Genomic DNA, 21,697 nt, shown 5'->3' with positions numbered 1-21,697 from the left:
GCGTCGGGCACGCTACACAGTAGACATGTATAGAAAGTCTATGCGCTACACAACAAATTACCAACAACTGATCGTGCGCGCGCTCTGTTTCTGACGCACTTCAAGCACTCGATGGGCGGGGGAAGATTGAAGAGCCGGACAATTTTTTTTTTTTTTTTGCTTTATTTGGTAGTATTTCGAATTAATGGTTTTTAAATAGTAGCCTATTATAAAAAAAAATATGTAAAAAAAAAAAAAAAGAAATTCACTCGTTCACTCATTCTGGCGCCCCTATGGATGAGTGGCGCCCTTAGCATTTGCCTATACCGCCTATGCCTCGGGCCGGCCCTGCTCATGAAGTGATTTCCATGAGGGGCGGACTGGGAAAAAAATAGGCTGGGAAATCTCACACTCATACACCCACAACCCATTCTGAAACATGGACAACCCTATTTTTTTTTGGACCTGACATGAAAAAATGTGAATCCTTAGGTTGGGGGACTTGCAACGTAATTAAGAGTTCTCTCCTGAACAGCACCTTCACTTCCATTATCCATCCATCTCTCTCATGACTTTAATACTGAAGATTTTTATTTGACTTTTACCATGTTTTGTAAGTGCAATCTAGTTTTTTGGCAAATGAATTACCACTTGAATTTATTTTTACTACAAATTCCATAGTTAAACCACGGTTAGTGCCATACCATAGGCTACATTAATTTTCCTAAGGGTTGTGTTTTTGTATGCACTAGCTCCCCCTAAACCTATGAAAAAATATGATGATTTGTCTGCTAACTTACTACTGTAACATTACAATAGACAAAACTACATTAGCATATTTACAGATGAAACTGACCTGCACCTGAAACCCTGAATAGAAGTGTCGCTTCTCTACTCCAGCTTTGCGCTTACACAGTTCACTCCGGTCTCTCTCTCTCGCATTGATTACTGATCCAAACCGTTCGGCGGAGGCGCAGAGAGCGCGCGAGCCCAACCATTGCCAGTCACGACTAACCGATTCATGATTTATTAGAGATTTAATTATCGAATGGCGGATTCGGAAATAATCGCTTTAGTATATTCGGCCTGCAATTACACAATAACAATATTAAAGTAGAAGGCCAAATCGTCTGCCAGGCCACCGGGAATAGTCCCGGTTCTCCCGATGTCCAGTCAGCGCCTGATTTCCACAGACACGCAGAACGTGCAGGATTCATATTCATTCTTTTTGCGGCTTAATATTCACAGACATCAGTCCATATCGGGTTTTGATTCAAGTGCACTGACCTACTTTTGATTTATTCGTCCAAAATGTGGCATATTGCGTCCGCGTTATAGGCTGAATTCCATTTTTATGACTGGATTCTACGAATATGTGTTTTCCGCGTCTCGGAGATTATGGGCCATATGTCTTAGTGCAATTTGGGAAAGAAATAAGCTGTATGTGGATGTGTGTAAATATTCAAATGTAATCCTCTTTGTAATCGCTACAATTTTCATAAGTAACTGTAATTTAATTACTCATTTTTTCTTAATTTACATAACTTACGTAACACCGTTACATGTAACTAGTTACTCCCAAACACTGTCCTTAATCCTACCCAACACCTAAACGCAGAGGTGGGTAGAGTACCCAAAAACTGTACTCAAGTAAAAGTAAAAGTACTTCTAGAAATATTTACTCAAGTAAAAGTAAAAGTACTAGTCTTGAATAGTTACTTGAGTAAGAGTAAAAGAGTATCGGATAAAAAATCTACTCAAGTAGTTAGTTACTAGTTACTTTGGGTCATATATACTGAGCCTATTTTTATTTAGATATATAGATAAAATGTATGTAATGTATGTGTGCGTGTATAAATGTATATATTTCATCAGCCTTTACTCCAATTTATGTAATTTATTATAAAATCCTGTCTGTTTACTTAAGTAACAGATATAGGTGTCATGCCATAACATATTTTTAATACGGCTGACTTTATATTAAATGTGAATTTAACATTGAAAGTTAATGTGATATAAATATTGCTACTAATCTTTCATTGTTCAGAAAGAGAGCAAATAACATTTACATTATTAAAGATCATTTTCACTGACAGTCTAGATTTCAATCACTCTCAGAAACTCCCATTAAAATCACTGAAACTGTTAACACTGTGAAATCAATATCTTAATTAAAGATTCGTACACACATCTGCACTTTGTTGTTTCTGACGAGAGAATTCGCCAGAAAGAGGTATTCAGTCAGTGAGCGAGTGAAGGAAGCACCGGCATTTTAGCGATGACTCATCTGAACGCCTCTGATTGGCCAATGCTTTAATAAGCTCAAAAGAATCATGTGTGATTGGTTATAATGCGCAGCGCTGCATGAACGCATCTATCTCTGGCTCAGCGCCAGCAAGCGATCACAGATCTGAATTTAGCAGCTGATTATATGACTTGCTGAACGTATTCGCACCGGTGTGATTGTATTAAAATTAATAAAATCTTAATCGGCTATTTTTTGTCTTTTGGAAGCTGCATTCAACTTGACTCCCATCTGTTATAAGCCACACACGTACAACAAACTAATGTCACAGGTATCGTGTACTGTAATCGAATGTAGCCCAAGTTATTACCTGTTAAACAGTAGACAGCACACGCGGTGTTCATCTAATAAGGATCTCCATCGCTAGCAAATAATAACCTTTGCAGATTTCAATTCAGTGCAGTTCCAGCCACGTTTTCATGCTCTTTCTGTTCTTAAACGTTACAACTCCGAGTGAACCACTTCAGACGCTCAGCGCGTGCGGCAGGGAACTGAACGACTCATTCAAACTGATTCATGAACCAATTCACTCGTTTGCCAACTGGTTTGATCAAGCCTTTGAACAGAATTGACTCAAAAGAATGAATCATTCGCGAATGGGCATCGCTCATTGCCCAGAGAAAAGTAGACGGCGCGTTTGGATCAAACTGAAGCATTTATAACATTTATTGCATTAAGATAAAGTAACGAGAGGAGCGTCGCCCACAGTAACGAAGTAAAAGTACAGATTTTTCCCCAAAAATTTACTCAAGTAAGAGTATAAAGTACCCATCTTTAAATATACTCAGAAAAGTATTCGTTACCCCAAAAAATTACTCAAGTAAATGTAACGAAGTAAATGTAACTCGTTACTACCCACCTCTGCCTAAACGTAGCAACTACCTTCAGTAAACAGTGAATTAACAGTTTATTGGGGCAAAAGCCAAAGTTAATGGTTCGTTAATATCAAGAATTGGACCTTAAAATAAAGTGTGACCCAAATTATTATACAGTTTACATATAAAATTGTCAATGTCACACATTAAGACCAAATTTAAGTCAACTCCAACCAGTTGCATCAAACAAATGAATGTGTGAACAGTAATCCTTACATGCCTGGCACACGCTGTATTTCAGCAAATGAGTTGCAACTACTGATTGATGTTACTACTTAATATTCATGAGACAGGCAAATAAGGTTTGCCATGTGTCCCCAGCCCTTTTCAGATCGCTCTTAAGCCCCTGATCATGTTACATGCATCACATACTTTTCTGTGCCGACATCATCGACTCTAACTACCCTCCAAGGTCATCCATTCAGGAGTCTCTCAGAAGAGGAGAAATGTGGCCTGGTCTCTTATTTATAATCTGTCCTCTGAGGGAAGTGCTTTCTCCTTTTAAGAATGGCTGCTGGAATCAGGGCAGCACTACTGTCCTTAATAGAGGAGATTGTACTCCTTCTGAGCAATTCCTGCTGGGAACCTAGACTAAATAGGTTTGTGACAGGGGAATGAGAACGCAGACCAGCGGACTAGATTAGCGTGCCGATCAAGGGCATGGGACGAGGGCACAGCCTAGCTAAGGTGGACAGTGTTTAAGTAGCCAACAGCTGTTGTCACTGCTCCAGAACTGGGTCCTTCAGCACAATGTGAAAGCGTCACCAGGAATCGGTCAGGTGAATCGTTGGCTTCGATTAGTGGTGCTGGCCCACTGATGATCATTTTGTGAGTTACGGTCATGTTGTGTTTGCAGCTTTGCTCTGGGATGTTTTGCCAACTCGCTCTGACCTTCAGTGCCTCTTACCGGCATCAGATTGCATGGAGTGTCTCACTCCCAATATTCACAGCCCTTCTGTTTCATTCCGTTTTAATCGCTTAAAAAATTGGCTATTAGCAGCATTTAGCATTTTCTCCTCAGCAGCAGAAGCATTCACGTTCAATGCCAAGGTTAAAAGTTTCACATCTGTGACTTTTATACACCTCTGCTGCACTGGGCCAGGCTTAGGAGATATTTTACCTCTCACTTCATATGAATTAGTCAGGAGTTACATCAAGATGTGTGAAATGTGACCGGAGAGATTAGAGAGTCTAAATGTTGGTTACTTTAAACAGGCTAATTCGGGCAAGTATGTGCACTGCGTCAAAGTGAGATGGGCCATAAGACTGAAATAGAAATGAGAACAGAGGAAGGCATGGAGGAGGACAGTCACGGTGAGCAAACAGACACTTCTGGCAAGCTTGCAGCTGAGGCCATTAGCATACAATAGCTACTTGGCATTGTCATGCCCTAGCCCACCTATACGGCACGTGGTTGCAGTGAAGACATAAGTGTCTTTCCCGCTGTCTGAACTTAGTCATTCATTCCTGCTCATTGTACTGTGTAAAAATAGCAACCCTTCCCTAGTCCTTTCCCCGGTTCTGATTATTCCTCGTTACATATACCTCGACCTGATGGCGTGTGGCATCTGTCTGGCCTGTGGTTGCTAGCAGCAACATTATCTGAATTGAGCAGACTTAAAGGAGATGCTTTCTCTTTTTCTGGGAGGTCGCCAGGCTCCTCCATATCTCGCTCAGCTCCCATCTGCCAGGAACTCTCTCTGTGAGAGTGGCCAACACCCACAACTTCAGGAAAATTATGTGCTTTAGCAGCTCGAACTACCCACGTAATATACCGTAGCATCCAGGGGGATCCAGGGAGAATCATACTGTCCTTACAGAGCAATTTCTTTACTCAGCAAAGATGAACTGACCATCAGCCCTGGTTCATCATTGCTTGTAGCATGAGTAAGGTAAGTATATATTAAAAACAGAAGTATTGACTGAAGTACTTGAAGGAATCAAAGAGGGATAAAGTTACACATTAGTGTCTAGAGTGTGTTCACTGTTTGGATGCCTCCTGCCCTGCGGAATCCAGTTGCAACTGGCTGCTGTTACATGGATCCCAGTTGGTCAAATCTGGACATAATTTGGTTCAAGGTGGTCCAGAAGAATGACCAGCCAAAAGGGGCCAATGTCAACTTTGTTGGAACTGACAGATCAGTTGGTGGTGACTTGGTTAAGTTGCACATACTGGTCTCTCTTTCTTGTTCATTGAACAGTTTGAATAGGTTTTTTAGGTAATACATTTTTACTTTTTGTTTGGCGGAAGTGCATTTAGTGTTGGAAATCATAAAACTGACATACTAAAATCTTGCCTTTAATCTTCCTCTGGCTCAGATTTGAGGGGAGCAGTATTGGGGGTGACGCATTACAAGTAATGCAGGTTACGTAATCAGATTACTTTTTTCCAGTAACTATTAAAGTACAGTAACACATAACTTTTAAATGAACAAGAAAATATCAGAGTTACTTTTCCAAGTAATTAACGCAAGTTACTTTGTTTTCTTATTTATTCACTGTCAACTTTTCTGTCCCTGAGACAGAGGCATTTTCTTCACCCTGAGGCTTATTAATTTCTCTCTTGGGGTCCGCTGCATAAACAACTTAGGCTAGTCTTAAAAATTAGTCACCTAATTTGTTTTCATTCAAACTGGTCATAACTTTTGGGTTTTCTATTATTAAAAATAAATAAGCAAACCCGGCCCAGGTGACAAAAAAGTAATGCAAAAGTATTGTAATGCATTACTTTCCATAAAATGTAACTAAGTAGATAATTAGTTACTTTTTTATGGAGTAACGCAATATTGTAATGCATTACTGTTACAAGTAACTGGAGGGGGTATGTCTGTGAGTGGCTTAAGCTGCTAAACATTTCTTTCTGAAGCATCTTTCATATGATAGTGCTTCTTAGGTTGACTCAAAATGGACTGAACTAGTGAAAAGGGGAGAAAGAATCTCAGGTAGTGGTGTATGATAGTGCTAAATGGTCATTGTTGGGTAGTGGTGACTGTGTCCTGAGAGAGAAGGCATAACTGCTAAGCTTATTAACAAGACTAGATGTGACCATTTGTCTTCATTATCATGTCACACTTGGGGTGTCAGCACAAGTCACTCCAGCAGAGCAGATCAACAGCCTGCTCCTAAACATGTTCCTAACACTCAGACCAAACACATAGTTTGCAGAGAAGGCTAGATTATGCTGTCCTCCAGGCTGACATATATATCAATCTAGGGCTCTAGCATGGTTGTGGGGAACACATCTACAGAAGAACAGTTTAGAAGTCATTTGAATTCACAATATGGTGGAACACGGGAAGTACATGACATTTATAGCAAGCTATCTAGTCCTACACATATATCACACACAGCTACATACCAAACTAAGCTAAATTTTGACACTTCCGATAGGAGAATATCGAATGGTGCATGCGTTGGATAGCACAGACGCATCACTGTCAGTTCATAACGAATCATGCAACAATGAAGACGCCAATCATTTTACACACGGACGCAAGCAAGTGCCTTTCTGCTCTAAAGGTGATGTGGCTGATTTTCAATGCGAGAAAATGCGCAAAAATGCATCCTGTAGTCATTGCATCTGTAATTAAAACCATATGGAGAAGCATGCATGGCTTCTTCTACCCAGCAACACTATCATTGTACAAAGTAGCAAATTTAGTTTGACCCCTGTACTGTTGCCTGGGAGACACATCCTAGTTAATGACTCCGCAAGACAGCCAACCAGCATCAGCAGCAGGTCTGAGGGGGAAGAACGTGTCTGAGAGATCTCACAGCATACAGGAATGGAAATGATTAGCATTTGAAAGAGTGTCACCGTTCGGGAGCGAGTTCATGTGGGATGATTGTGAAGGTTGCATGAGAGAGCGCACACTCACCCTCTGTCGGCGAGGTTTTCAGCCTCTGGCACAGTCCCTCAGTACTTCCGTAGTCCTCCTGAATTCTGACCACCGCCTCCGTTCCTCTGAGCTCCATGAGGGAACGCAGCTCCATGAGCGAGCATCCAAATCCCCCTTCATGGTTGCTGTCATTTCTTTGGTTCTTGGTGTAAAAATCGCTATTTGTCATGTCACCCATGGTGACTGAGTATTGCTTGGTAGCTTTTCTTTAAAGCGGATGGGAAAAATAGAGAAAATGCCACACGGGGCAGTGAAGGAGTCCCTGGTGCAGCTGGAGAACAGGTGTCTAAAAAAAACAAGAGTAACGCAAGAGAGAACAGGAGGTGAGAGAGGAGGATGAAGAAAACAGATCCTGTCCGCTGTCCGCAGTTGACAAGAGGCTCCTCTGCGTTACGCGACAGCCATCCGTGAGATCCCGGCTGAGGTCCTGAGCACGTCTGCGCTCACCACGGCTGCAGACCGACAGCTCTCCGTATGTGGTTTCCCATTTTACCTGCTTCCCGACGGATGCTGTCTACATGGTGATCTGCTCCATTACTCCTTCAGAGACAGAGAGAGAAACAGAGAGAGAGGAGGACAGAAGGGGAGGGAGGGTGAGAGAGAGAGAGGGAGGGAGAGAGAGATAAGCATGAGTGTTTCTCAGAGGTGCAAGCAGCACAAAAGTGAGAGAGGTACTAGGAAAGCAAGGCGCGCAGCATTGTGTCATCAATGCATTTCATTTGCACACAGAGGGGGTTGTCCATCTATTCCTTTGATTCTATTCATCACATGCATAGCTGTGGCATGCTGCGCTTTGATCGCTCTCTGACTAAATACAGAGCCATGTAAATATTGGAGGGACATGTGAGCGTTTACACTGCTCGTGTGATCTGAACGAGACTGCGGAGCGCATCATAGGGCTTGGCGCTATCAAGAAATGCAGGCAATGCATCCCACACTGCAGCAAGGTTAGCTGGAGGGGAGCTGGCAATGGTAAAGAATTATATAATGCATCCACGCTAATGCATTTGTGCTGCATTTGAACACCAGCTAACTAATGCTGCTACATCCTGTAGGGCAATTCTCACATTTATCACTTTCTGAAATCACACAAAGCCACAAATAGTTGTTAAATGCATTGGAAACTGCAGCATTTATAAGCATAGTTGGGGAGTAGTGATCTAAGGCCAATGACGCTACTTGCTACATTTTGAAGCAGTGTAACAGTAGCTCAGTGGTTTTAAAAATAGTGTCACTGTTCCAGTAACAAGCTACAGTTTCCAACTTAAAAACAGTGTAGCGTGACAAAACACGCTTTTGAATCATGTTGCTGTGTTGACAGCTTTACCACAGAGCAAGTCTTTATGATATGTGCTCTTTTAAATAAAAGATTTTAGCCCCTCTGTCCTTTTTTCATGAGTCAAAATGAAGTTCAGTTTTTAATGTCATCCCATGTTTAATTAATGCTGTAACTGCCCAATTAAAGAGTATCATCTTGTATATGAAGTTAAATGCATATACTGTAACAGCTCTTTAATAGCTTCCATGTAATTTTCTTAATTTTGTTAATCTTGTACTACTTAATAGAAGAAAAAAAAGTTTCTTTATGTAAAATTTTGGACTATCTACTAAATATAGTTTATACAGTTCATTTTAAAGTAGCTTCCCAACACACTAGCTATATACCAACACAACCTAAACCAACCTGACCCATCCATAATCCATCAGCAGACACACGATAATTGACTGAATCTATCTGGAAGACTAAACAGCTAGGACAGAAAATCAGTACCATTTTTAAAGAGAAAATTATAGAACTTAATACTTCAGCACTAATCAATATCTACTCCTGTTCCCAAACACCAGCTCCACCAGCTGTGCCAATGAAGGCCAAGGTACTGTCTCTCAGGGAGGCACAATAAGTCCTCCAGAAGGTACTACAGGTGATAATACAGATCCTCTCACGTCATCACTGTGAAACAACACTGTGCATAATCTGAACAGACTACCCAACAGCACGACAACTCCATGCGCAATATTTCAACAATGCTTTCAGGAAGATATTGCTATCAGCACATGATGCTATCGCTGTAAATGAGGTGACAAACCATCCCAGAGAACACCTGCACTCCGAGTCTAATTATGTTATGATTTATGAAAGCAAAGAATAAGACTGACAAAGACAAATGATGCGTTCAGAACATAAACAAGGCACAAAACAAGTTACAAGTTGAAACTTCAGACCTTGAGGACGTCCTCTAAACATATGCAAGAAATTCCAAAGCAACGTGAGGAGTGTCACTTGTCTTATCAGAACTGCTTTAGCTCCTTTATTAGTAATAATATACAGTACAGGAGGATTCTTCCAGGCTTCTAATGTGACAATCTATGACTGAACATAAACCTGTACAGCTGTCTAAATATATAGCTGAGCTCACACAGATAAGTGCCTTGATTAGCAGTTATTCAAACATCCGTCTGGTTCTAGTTCATGACATACCCAAAGCCCATGCATCCTCCAAAAGGCAACAGGAATGTGTGTGTTTGTGTTCTATCGTTTCTAATAACAGCCTTTCTAGCAGAATCCTTCCAACTGCAGACTTTGTCAGGATCGATAGCATTGAACTGTGCACAGATGAAGATGTGGCTGTGAGAGATAGACGCTCGATCACATCTCAAAACATACAATGTCTTTGGAGAGCGTTTGGGAAGATGAACCATATAATCCACCGTACTTCTGTCCATCAAAGCCTTGTTTAGCCTTCCTTTCAAAAATTTAATATGGTGCTATCCCGTTCTATGCTTTTCGGTTCCTCTCTCTGATCAGTATTTCTTCTCAGTAGCTGCTCTTTCCTAAGCCATCCTCAAATGAGTAATATAATAGTTGACATGCTAGAGCAATCCGAGGGAGTGCGGGCATTTTCATTATTAATGTAGACCTGTAATTATTTAATGAGACACATTTAATTGTAAATGAACATGAAGATGTAAAGTAATTGTTAGTTTAAACACTCCTCTACATGTGAAATCAATCAGTATGGGACACAATGTGATGTCTGTGCACTTTGCAGCGTTAGACAATGGTACTTTCTAACTGCATTTATCAGTAATCTGACTGTAGTTTTCCAGTGAGTAGTGGTTTACCATTACAAAATGCTAATTTTGTCACATTTTACTGCTCACAGTTTTACAGTCGAGCAATGTGAGTCAATATCAAGCACTTGTGCCTAAAATCTTCATAGTCAGTTGGTTCGTTCAGGTATTTAAATTATAGAAAAACATATTTTACATTATTTTTGTGTTGGTGTGCATGTGTGTTTGTGCTCAAAAACAGAAAAAATAGATAGATAGATGTGTGTGCACAGACATGCAGCTTGTAACTGTGCATCACCATTCCCTTCTAATCTGCAGAAGGAGTGAGGCGGTGAGGACGCACCCTGCACCATGTGAAATGAGGAGAGACGTTAATGATGGCGGTAATGACGAGTGGAGAGAATCAGACCGAGCACAGCGATCTCTCCAACACTGCACTGTCAACATACGAAAACTAGAACATTCTGCTCCTTTCATTTCTGCCTGAACACTGAGGGAGTATTTTACCCCAAACTGAATTAACATTTGGAGAATCGTACTGACCACTGCTTGTCATGCAGCTACAAATAATGTAGATATATGACAGATTGGAATATACAGATTCTAAACATACTGCATGAGTCTTAAACACTTCAGCACTGTAACTGTCTATAACACAGGCTCACTAGAAAAATATGCCTCTACCTACATTTCTGCAAAACTCCCAAAACGAACTTATACATGCAACTCACTGCAGAAATGAACAACAGTTGGAGAAACAATTAGTTTTTTTTTTATTATTTAAAAAACAAGGCAAATTATCGATTAATAAAGACTTATTTTCATGTGGTTCCTTATACAATACCATGTCATGAGCTATTTTCCAACATAATGTCATTTTGAAGAAACGTCAACATAGACACTTTTTTATGGCAAGCCTGGGTTGTGTAATCACATTAAATTAGAAAAGCAAATCTTAACCGTTTCTTCTTTTATGTTGAACAGTTTTGGAATGACACGATGACGAGTAATTGATGGCAGAATTGTAATTTTTGGCTGTACAAAGAGCTCACTACCACATTCTCTTAGACGCACTTTATATATTTCCTTAAACACAATCCAAGGTTTTCTTTGTCTGTGTGGCAAGTTCTAATTGGGTTGTGATCTTGTGAATGTGAAGATCTCCCTACAGACGGGGCTATTTTTGAAACAAATAGTTGTGGATAAAAGGGTGCCACTGGAAGTCATTTTGGTGTAAAGGGTAAAGAGATTGCAAGCCACGCTGCCTTTTCTTCCCAAGAGTCCTCCTTTGTCCATGGTGAGAGAGGGTCTTTTGAAGATTGTCGCTGCGGATCACTCCGGGGTTGTCAGGTCTTTACGGAGAGTGCTGGATATTACACGCCATGTCTCTCACATGACTGCACGCATACCACGGCTTGAGCAATCGCCCTTTGTTGCCGCCAAGACCTTAATGCATCCTGTCTCTCAATGCCAGCGCTGGTGAAAGAGCTGCCCAAACATGTGAAGGTGTACACATACAATCACATCTAGAGAATTTGGTGCTTCTGACCCTAACCTAACCCTAACCGAAATCACCATATATGGAGCTTACAACGCCTAGTTTTACTATGCATAACCTCATCTGCATATCATTTCTATGCATATTCCCATCCACGTGACACCGCATTTAACGCCGTTACAGGTACAAGCGTACCTGAGATCTACGTAGCGTGAGATCTACAGTTTAGATTAAAGATTAATTATTGTGCACAGCACTCTTCGCTGTCATTAAAACAGCATGCCACGGAAAAAGTGATCAAGCGCATTCACTAAATATATGTCTAAATTCATATAATTTTTGCTTCATTTCTGCATAATGACTATGTATTTTCAGTAATTATCTCTATTAATGAGAATGGAATATTTAATGTAGATGTGTATATTGAAATCAAAACAGATTTTAAAATCGTTCCTTATTACATTACTTTTCTCACACCAGGAAAAAGAGTGCGTATGCATGGTCTAGATAAGGTGTCCATAAGGTGTGTACATAATTAGGGCAAGTTTATTTCTTTTGTGGAAAGTGTGATTTTTTTTATTATTAAAATAAAGCTATATAGAAAAAGAAACCTTTGTAACATTCTCAATGTCTTCACTGTCACTTTTGTTTAATTTAATGTGTCCTTGTCAATAAATAAATACATTTGTATATACCCCATGCTTTTAAACAGTAGTGTGTAATAATAAATAAAAATACAGAAGTTGTTTATAATTTTTAATTTCTACACATACTACTGATTTTTACTATTAAAGCTTTCCCTAACATAAATTAACAATGAACAACAACAACTAAATTTACAAACAACATTAATCAAGACTAAACTTTCTATTTTAAATAATGGATTTGTTCATGACTACAGTAGTTGGGTGGTGATGAAGATAATGTGAAAAATGTCAATGGCCCCAGGTTTCTTCCCCATATTTAATCTCAGTGTCTTTCTTCTATGAGCAGGGCTTCTCTCCTTGAGGATTATTAAATGACTTTTAAAGAGCGTTAACACTGAATGTTGTGAGGACAGTGGTGGTTTTTAATTAGAATAACCTGCAAGCATTGACACAGGATTTCAAATAGTTTGTCTTGTGTGACAAACAGTATTTTTAAGCTTTATTTAGAAAAGCATCTAAACCAGGAATGATAGCAAGATGCATGCTGGAATGAGCTGAAGAGCAGAGCCGCGGCGCGCTGCCCTTTCATGTGATGGGTGGGATCCGTTTCAGACATGTCACTTCCTGCCTCCAGTCTCTCTGTAAGGGGACCTCCAGCGGCTCAGTGAAAGCCCTCTCAGATGTCACGTCTGAGAGTCCCCAGGCCTCCATTATCTGCTGACGGTGCATATTGATCTACCGCAGAGAATGTCACCTTTGCTTTGCAGATACGGCTGCATGGGAGGACACTCACAGTGTGGTGAGGGGGCAAAATGTCTCTCAGGTTTGCCAGAAAAATCAATTCAATTCGACATGCGACCAGCTCCATCTAAAACACAGCTGGCGTGGACCGATTTCTGTCAGTAAAGTAAATGGGAAGAACAGATGATCTGTTTGAGTTCAAGTCATTTAAAATGTATAAATGCAATCCTGCGCAACATCCGAATAAACTACTGCAATGCTGCAACATCTCTGATCAGAGGAACCGTCTACATCTTAAAGGGACAGTTCACTCAAAAATCACCACAAAAGAGGTTTTGAATTATGTGCCTGCTGCTATTTTCCATTCACTTATGATGGATCAAAAGGGATACAAAGCATCATAAAAACTGGTTTATTTCTCACACTGGAGATAGATCAAGTTGGCCTGAATTGCATTGTGGGATATTCTGTGGCGTATGCTCTGCTGAGACTTCAGGTGGGCTCTTCTGATACAGGTAATGCAGTGAAATACGTCAAATGTACCGAAGAGTCTCTTTGGTTAATGAAGTTAGTGTTTTATCTGTCAGGCGTTCTCCTCCCAGTTCAGCCTTGGTTAAAGAGAAAGTGTTTTTAGAAGAACTGCAAATATGTTCAAACTGTTTTCCATTGGTGAGAATACATGAGATGACAAAGCATGACGGGGCATCTGAGGACTGACGTATTGATCCAGCGTCTCTACAGCAGAACAGCTTCAGAAGAGCTGACTATTCAGACTGTGCTCTCTGTAACGTGTCAAAGCACGCACGCAGATCTGACAAACACATGAAATATTAAATATGTTGTCCAAGCTGGTCCACAGAATTCATCTCCTCATGCTGTTTAACTCCATGAATCTGCACATTAGATCAGAAGCTGCACTACTAGGGATTTGTATTTACCTATGTGTATTTGCTACTTATTATTAATTGTATAGAAATTTATATTGATTTGTGAAATGAAACATTTAATACTTAGAATGGAGTTGTTAATTCACTGTCAGAAAAAGCTTCAGGGTACTACCAGCTTGGCACTGGGGCAGTTCCCTCAAAAGAAACACCTTTGTACCCTCTTTACCCCAAAGGGTGAATATTAGCACCTTGGAGTAGTTTGTACTCTCAAGATAGTAATACTGTATGTACTCTTGTGGTAATATCATGCACCCTTTAGGGCTAAAGATGGTCAGCCGTTCTTAAATAGCCGCAAACATTCAACCTTTGCTTGTGTCAAACTGAATCCCAAACTGAATTCCACCTTTGATGCACTGTGAATCGCTATCAATAAAAATATCTGGCATTCTCATAAATGATAATCTTAATGTTTATTTACAAGCACAATTATTGCAATGTAAAGCTTTCACACAACTTCTAATGACTCGGATAACTTAATTTCATCTCACTGCAGTATGACTTCACAATAACAGCTGCATGAATCATATTTCATTCAGTGAATCATGTGCTATAAACGATAAATGACGATTTATGGCAGTTTAAGAGAGATTAGCAATGCAGTTCAATTACAGACTAACATGACAGCTACTGTACTGATACTGTGCATGTTTAAAGCGTTTCTCATCCTCACGTGAAGCTGACAGTGTTTGGGAAGCTGCTCTGAACCCGTATCTCACTAAGTTACAAGGTATTCCATGAAAAAGTATTTTTCATTGTTTTTTAACCTGTTAACCTGACCCCCCCCCCCACCCCCCCCCCCCCCCCCCATTATGGGACTCACAGCTGAAAGTGCTCTAACTAACTTATAATTGTAACAGTTTCCTACTTCAGTGTGTTACAAACATAATTGTGGTGTCTTTAGAAAGAAGAACATTTGGGCTTTACTTTTTATCAACCAGATTTGATAATGCTCGAAAATATTAAAAGTTATAGACACTGAAGTGCCTTAAAAAAAATTTACCACACTTATATATTTTTTATTTGATATAAAAATACATGAAATCAGTCCTGGAGCAATCTAGAAAAGTAATGGGTTGAAAGTCACATGTCTCATGAGTTCCTATTGCTCAAATGAATGGTCTGTGCATATTGAATCAGACTTTTAATATGAAAAAAAGTTTAAGAAAATTAGTTTTTAGAGACTGTTGTTTAGCTGTAAAGCTGCAAGCAAATCACTCGCTATGACAAAAACAACCATTTTACACCACTATTCACTGGAAAAACAAGTCTGTTACCACAGAAGCTAAAACCAGCTACTACACTCACACAACTGAACAATGTTGCTTGTTAGCAGCTTGTTAGCAGTTAGCAGTTAGCAGTTAGCAGGTGGGAAGTCGTGGCCTAATGGTTAGAGAGTCGGTCTCCCAATCGAAAGGTTGTGAGTTCGAGTCCCGGGCCGGCAGGAATTGTGGGTGGGGGGAGTGCATGTACAGTTCTCTCTCCACCCTCAATACCACGACTTAGGTGCCCTTGAGCAAGGCATCGAACCCCCAACTGCTCCCCGGGCGCCGCAGCATAAATGATGAACACTGCTCTGGGTGTGTGCTCACAGTGTGTGTGTGTGTGTGTTCACTGCTCTGTGTGTGTGCATTTCGGATGGGTTAAATGCAGAGCACAAATTCTGAGTATGGGTCACTACTAAAGACTGGATTTAGAGTAAATGAACAAATTATTTTTTAGTTGTGTGTGAATAGTTCTGCTATAGATTTACTCACAGAAAACAAACAGATTCATTTGCCTATTTCATTGCAATGCCCAAGTCCACCTCTGAGGCCACGCTTTGGTGACGTAATGCCGCATTGGCTGTGTGGTAGTGGACTGCTGTGGGGCTAGATGACAGGACACTTGAGGGGGCGCTCGTGAGCAAGACAAGATTAAGTGCAAAATTTGGGACAGAGCCTATGAGATTCCAACAACTACATGCCATTCATGTGTCAAACCAGAGCTGATGATGTGAAGAACAGCATCTTGGGATGTGTGTGAGGGGAGAAGCTGCCCTGTTGCAAAAGCAACTGCTGTTAAATCCTGAAACTATTATGTGACTAAACATGCAGGACATACAGTGCGCAGAACTCACTGCCACTATGCCAGGATGTTGATATGCGGTGGCTATGTGCTCTGAGGGTTTTTTAGTCACTAGCTGTTGTTAAGGTGGTTTCTAAAATACTTCATTTTCTGCATTCTGCGACACATGCAGAGTATAATAGCTTTTTATACTCTCCCAGACATCAGAGGGCAGCACTGAGTCATTTCACTCACAGGACAATCGCTCTGAAGGACAGAAAAAGAAAATAGAGAATCTGCCATTTAATGCACAGTTAGAACAACAATGAAGCGAAAGATATACTATGTGTTTTTCTTCTATTTTGTTTTGTATTGCACTCTTCAACTAATGTACAGTACAACGCAACTGTGCATATTGCCAGTCACCTTGCGCAAGCGCTGTTGTACGTGCAAAGCAGATGGTCGAAGTATACTTCAGGCTTAAGTGTTTTCAATCTATTTAGCTTGAGTCTCTGAGATGTTCTGGTTTCTAGGGTCCCTACTTCAGGATGACACGCTGAAGTTTAAAATTATGAACCTTAAAAATAAAAAAGCTACATTATTATATGTCTGCTACTTCTATTTACAATTCAAACACTGTATAATGATCAGCATTGTACTGTATTTCCGGTCATTTAGAGCTTGAATGTACCTAACTATATGAAATGCATCCATTTTTTATATATTTTTTTATTTAATTTTTTTACAGAATTGATGCAACAGCGATTCATAGTGGGCCTATAATAATGAAGCATGCCTTAGCAAGGTTTATTTGTACTGAATGGTGGTAGATCACAAAGCTGCCCCCCACCCACTCAAAACCCTGCAGTGCCTCAGCTAATGATTAATACTGTACTCTGTGCACAAACACAAAGACAAGCTGTGAATAAAAGAGAAAAAGATCCCTCCAGGATAATGCAAACCATTTGACCTCATCCGCGCCGCATACACTCCGTGTGACAGACGATCCAGCACCGAGGGCTGCACTTCTGTCTGTCATAGCCCAGCTGTGGGCTCATGAGCGTCCAGCACATGTGCGCAGGGATGACGCATCAGAATGCAACATGCACTAACCTGATCCCCTACAGATACAATCATACACCCCCACACGCGTGGGTAATGAGTGAGCCTCCTGCTGCCGGGCATGATGAAGGACGAGCCACAGCAGCAGCAGCAGAAGTCAATTTCTGCAGTAATTACAGCAGACACACATTTACAGCTGAAGTGCTTGTGCATATGACACCTAATGCATGACTAAAATGCTGAGCATGCAGTTGTCCACCACTTATGAAATCAGCTTAACCTGTTCAGATATTACATTGCTGCATAAAACCTCAATATAATGTTTTCAACATGCATGTTATCTTCATAACAAGTTTGCTGTAATAGTACATTTCGGCTAAGATTTTAGTACACAATGATCCACAGCACTACTGTCAATGTCACGGACGTCGGAACAGATGAGATCCCCCTCGTGTTCTTATTCAGCCCATCATCCACATTTAAAAAAAAACTTGTTTGTCGCAGTGAAGCTACTACTCTGGAGGTCACCGCCAAACATCCTTCACTGCCCACGTCAAAAATCTACATCTGCAAGACAAACTTTACACCGCCTGACTTACTCTGAAGCGGTTTAACTCAACAGCGTCAGGAACCGTCCCCGTCACCGCTTGGCAGCAAAATCTGATATGAGGGCACCCATGTAGGAGAGCTTTGACATAATCCCATTCAACTGTAACTGGAGCTTTCAGAGGAGAAAAAACAGCTGTGACACTGGTCAGGAGCTCCGCGGACTCGTTTGAGTCACGGGGAGAAACCTAATGTGTCCCCACCTGCCAGCATACCAACCTTCTGCATTTGAAGGACAGAGACACACACATGTATTTCAGCACAGCTGCTCCACGTTCCTGCACGCCGCATTGAGGATCGCCGCTACAAACATGCATTAACTGTGAAACGATGCGCCACTAATAGCATAGGTGAGTTTTACTTACTGAACCAGACGATCATGTCAAATCCACAACGCTGTGAGTCACAAAGAAGAGAAATCACCCTTCAGCATCTGTACTGAGAGACACACACACACAGCCTCAACCATACTACACAATACAATGACAGAGAGAAAGAGAGAGAGAGGAGGAGGAGGGAGGGAGTGAACCCTGCAGAACACGGAGAGAGAGACATGAAGAGATGGGAACAAGATTAGATAGATAGATAGATAGATAGATAGATAGATAGATAGATAGATAGATAGATAGATAGATAGATAGATAGATAGATAGATAGATAGATAGATAGATAGATAGATAGATAGATAGATAGATAGATAGATTCGGAGTGAAAACAATCATGGCTGCCATACTGAAGGGTCGTTCCAAACCGAAATTCTCTAAACTGCCCACTTTAAAGGGCCCTTCGGAATGAAGGACTTCAAAGGGTACAACTGATGGACACTTCGGCCCCCCCATGATTCTTTGTGCTGATTCTTTTCATGATGACGGTGCCTCCATATGGGTGTGGGTTGATGACGCAGAAGGGCACTGCAAGGAACAGTTGTTTGGTCCCCTACACCCTTCAACCCTTCAAAGCTCTCACTCTGGAGGGTAAACCCTTTGAAGGGATTAGGGCATAGGAATGAGCCGTTCTGAATGGAACGCAGGGTGGAATAGAAAACGGACTTCCATGTCTTGGTATGCTTTGAAGGGGGTCGACCCACCTCCGAAAAACAGCCCCATACCCATTATCCCTTCTCCTCCTCCAAACTTCACCCAACAGGTGTCAGGAGGATGCAGTCAGGCAGGAAACATTCTCAAGGTATCCAGAAAACCTAGACTCACTCATCAGACTGTCTAACAGAGAAGCATGATTCATGACTCCACAGAACAGGTTTCCACCGCTCTAGTGTCCATTTTCAGCATGCTCTACACCTCTCCATCTCACTCTTGCCATTGTACTTGGTGATTGTTAGGCTTGCATGTAGCTGCTTGGCCATAAAAAAAACATTCCATGGAGTTCCCGTCGTTGTTGAGAGGATTAATAATGCCAGTGGAAGTTTGCAAATGTTCAGCTATAGAAATCAGCAGAGTATTAGAGACTTTTTCCCACCAGGCACCTCAGTACTCGGGGATCTGCTCTGTGACTGGTCTTCCACCTCATTGTTGAGTTGCTGCTGTTCCTAAGCACTTCTACTTTCCATTAAGACCACTTACAGTTGACTTTGGAGTATCTGGCCGAGATTACATTTCATGAACTGACTTGTTGCAAAGGTGGCATCATGGTATTCATGACCCTTTTTCACAAATGTCTGTATATGAAGACTGTCTGGCAAGATGCTTGATTATATTCACTTGTGAAACCAGTGTGGACCTCATCAAAAGTCACTCATCACTAAATACCCCTACAGCAACCAGGACTTTTTCTAAAGACATAAAGGATAAAAACCAGATCCCCAAAAATAAAAAAATAAAAAAATACAAGTTCAAAGTATTTTGAATGTGATAAAATGTTTCCATAGTCTAATAAAGGGACATTAATTCATTGTTACTTAAGTGAATTTATTTTAGTATATATTTAGATTTTTACCTACTGACCTGTTACTCAGTTCTTAAATTCAGTAGCCTGAATGGGCCTGAACAGGTTTTTCAGTTATTGTCAGTAAGTGCACTGCATGTCTAGTGTGAAGTTGCCCGTCTTGCTGTTTGTAACAAAGTTCGTTGTTCGGGGAAGAAGGAGGCAGGAACGGGTGAACATTTAAATAAGTGAAAGTGACGTGACATTCAGCCAAGTATGGTGACCCATACTCAGAATTTGTGCTCTGCATTTAACCCATCTGAAATGCACACACACAGAGCAGTGAACACACACACACACTGTGAGCACACACCCAGAGCAGTGTTCATCATTTATGCTGCGGCGCCCGGGGAGCAGTTGGGGGTTCAGTGCCTTGCTCAAGGACACCTAAGTCGTGGTATTGAAGGTGGAGAGAGAACTGTACATGCACTCCCCCCACCCACAATTCCTGCCGGCCCGGGACTCGAACTCACAACCTTTCAACTGGGAGTCCGACTCTCTAACCATTAGGCCACGACTTCCCATAATACATTTAATAATAAAATAAACACAAAACTGAAAATAGTGCAACTGTTACGCACAGACAGTACAAGACAATATAGTCCAGGCCTGGCCCTCTCTTTTCCAACACTGTCGTCACTCCTCCTTTTGTCCTTCCAGAGCTCCTTCGAGGGGGTCGATACGGTGAGTGGCACAGGTGCTCATCATCATTAACGCCACCGGCCTCGCCCCTTTCCCACGGCTCTTGGCCCCGCCCCACTCGTCACACTGTTGCTTGGTTTAAAGTGTTCAGTGTTTCTCCCACACATTGAACAGATGGAGCGAGAGAGTCATACTCTAACATACCATGCAGAATTGAAGCACTAAATGTAAATAATATTTTCTGTTGTATATTTCTGTCAAAATTCTAGGCAGAAATATATTTTAGCAGTTCATTTAGAATTATTCATTAATTGGTATTATCAGTAGAAGGAAAATGGTTCCTTCAGTAGTAGGTGGAACTTCTAAACAAACACCAGTCTCATTGGCTGGCACTCACCAAATATCACCCTGTTTTGATTTCAGCAAATCAGTTCAAGCGAACACAGGAAATGTTATTAATATTCATTAACCCAGCATCTCAACAATCCTTCAACCATTTTATATTGTTATTATCAGTAGACTTAGTAGTATTCTTTTTTCCAAATGTTATTTTTTTATTTTACTATTACTATTCTTTTTTTTTTTTTTACAGACGGACGGATGGAAAAAACGATTTGCAGTAATTAAAAAAAAAACATAAGAACAAAACACTGTAGATTAATTACATGTTAATTAAAAAGGAATACAGAAATAGATCTTGCTGCTCTGAGCCCCTTTCTCCCTCTCTCTCTCTCTCTCTCTCTCTCCCTCTCTCTCCCTCTCTCTCTCTCTCTCTCCCTCTCCCTCCCTCTCCCTCTCTCTCCCTCTCTCTCTCTCTCTCTCTCTCTGGAGACAGAAAGACAACAGCATCAAAAATCCACACTCCATTCAAACCATCTATCTTCACCTCCTGAGTTAACCCTTACTAAACAGATAAACCTACCTAGAGCACACTTCTGATCTGTCGCTATATATCACTCTAAGGGATATTCAAGAGACTTCTATTGGTTTAAAATACAGCTAGTTATAAATACTACTGTATAACCTAAATCTAACCTAACCTGTTTTACATCTACAAAGGGAGGTTTTGCCAGATATTTAGGTCACTTCTGGTTACAAATTTGTCCCTAAAAATATATTTAAGCTGGTACACAAACACAGCTTCATTCATACTCATAGATGTTTTGGAGCACACATGCATGTATCCACATGGGACACAAGCGCTGCATGAGCCAATCCTACACAGTCAATAACATGTGTCTGAGGTAATGGTACACAGGTCTGTTTACCACTGATTCGGTCATTCGCCAGGTCAATCCACATGGACCTCCCATTCCTCCAGCACATCATGTGCCATTGAGCTTCTGAGAGAGATTGTGGGCCCATTGCATGCTGGCCCTAGCATCTCCTATGGGGCTCCGGAAGAGTGACTGGATGTTGATAGATGTAGTGTTGGGTCAG

General features: G+C 41.0%; 1 protein-coding gene across 9 annotated transcripts in view; it reads right to left on the bottom strand.

Moving 5' to 3' along the window:
- atp2b2 (ATPase plasma membrane Ca2+ transporting 2) overlaps positions 1–21,697 on the bottom strand; it is a 166,515-nt gene that overhangs the window by 80,185 nt on the left and 64,633 nt on the right. For 7 of the 9 annotated variants that reach the window (XM_059538272.1, XM_059538270.1, XM_059538268.1 and 4 more), the window contains exon 2: positions 7,038–7,598. In XM_059538272.1, the coding sequence (XP_059394255.1) occupies positions 7,038–7,236 (199 nt within the window). In that variant the 5' untranslated portion in view covers positions 7,237–7,598. Of the gene's footprint in view, positions 1–7,037; positions 7,599–17,667; positions 17,787–18,039; positions 18,159–21,697 lie in introns of those variants that run through there. The other 2 variants (XM_059538265.1, XM_059538266.1) reach the window with 2 other exon arrangements.

This window comes from Carassius carassius, chromosome 44 (assembly GCF_963082965.1).
Source record: "Carassius carassius chromosome 44, fCarCar2.1, whole genome shotgun sequence".
Taxonomy (NCBI): Eukaryota; Metazoa; Chordata; class Actinopteri; order Cypriniformes; family Cyprinidae; genus Carassius; species Carassius carassius.
Note: the sequence above shows the minus strand (reverse complement) of the source record. Positions and strands in the feature narration are given on the sequence as shown.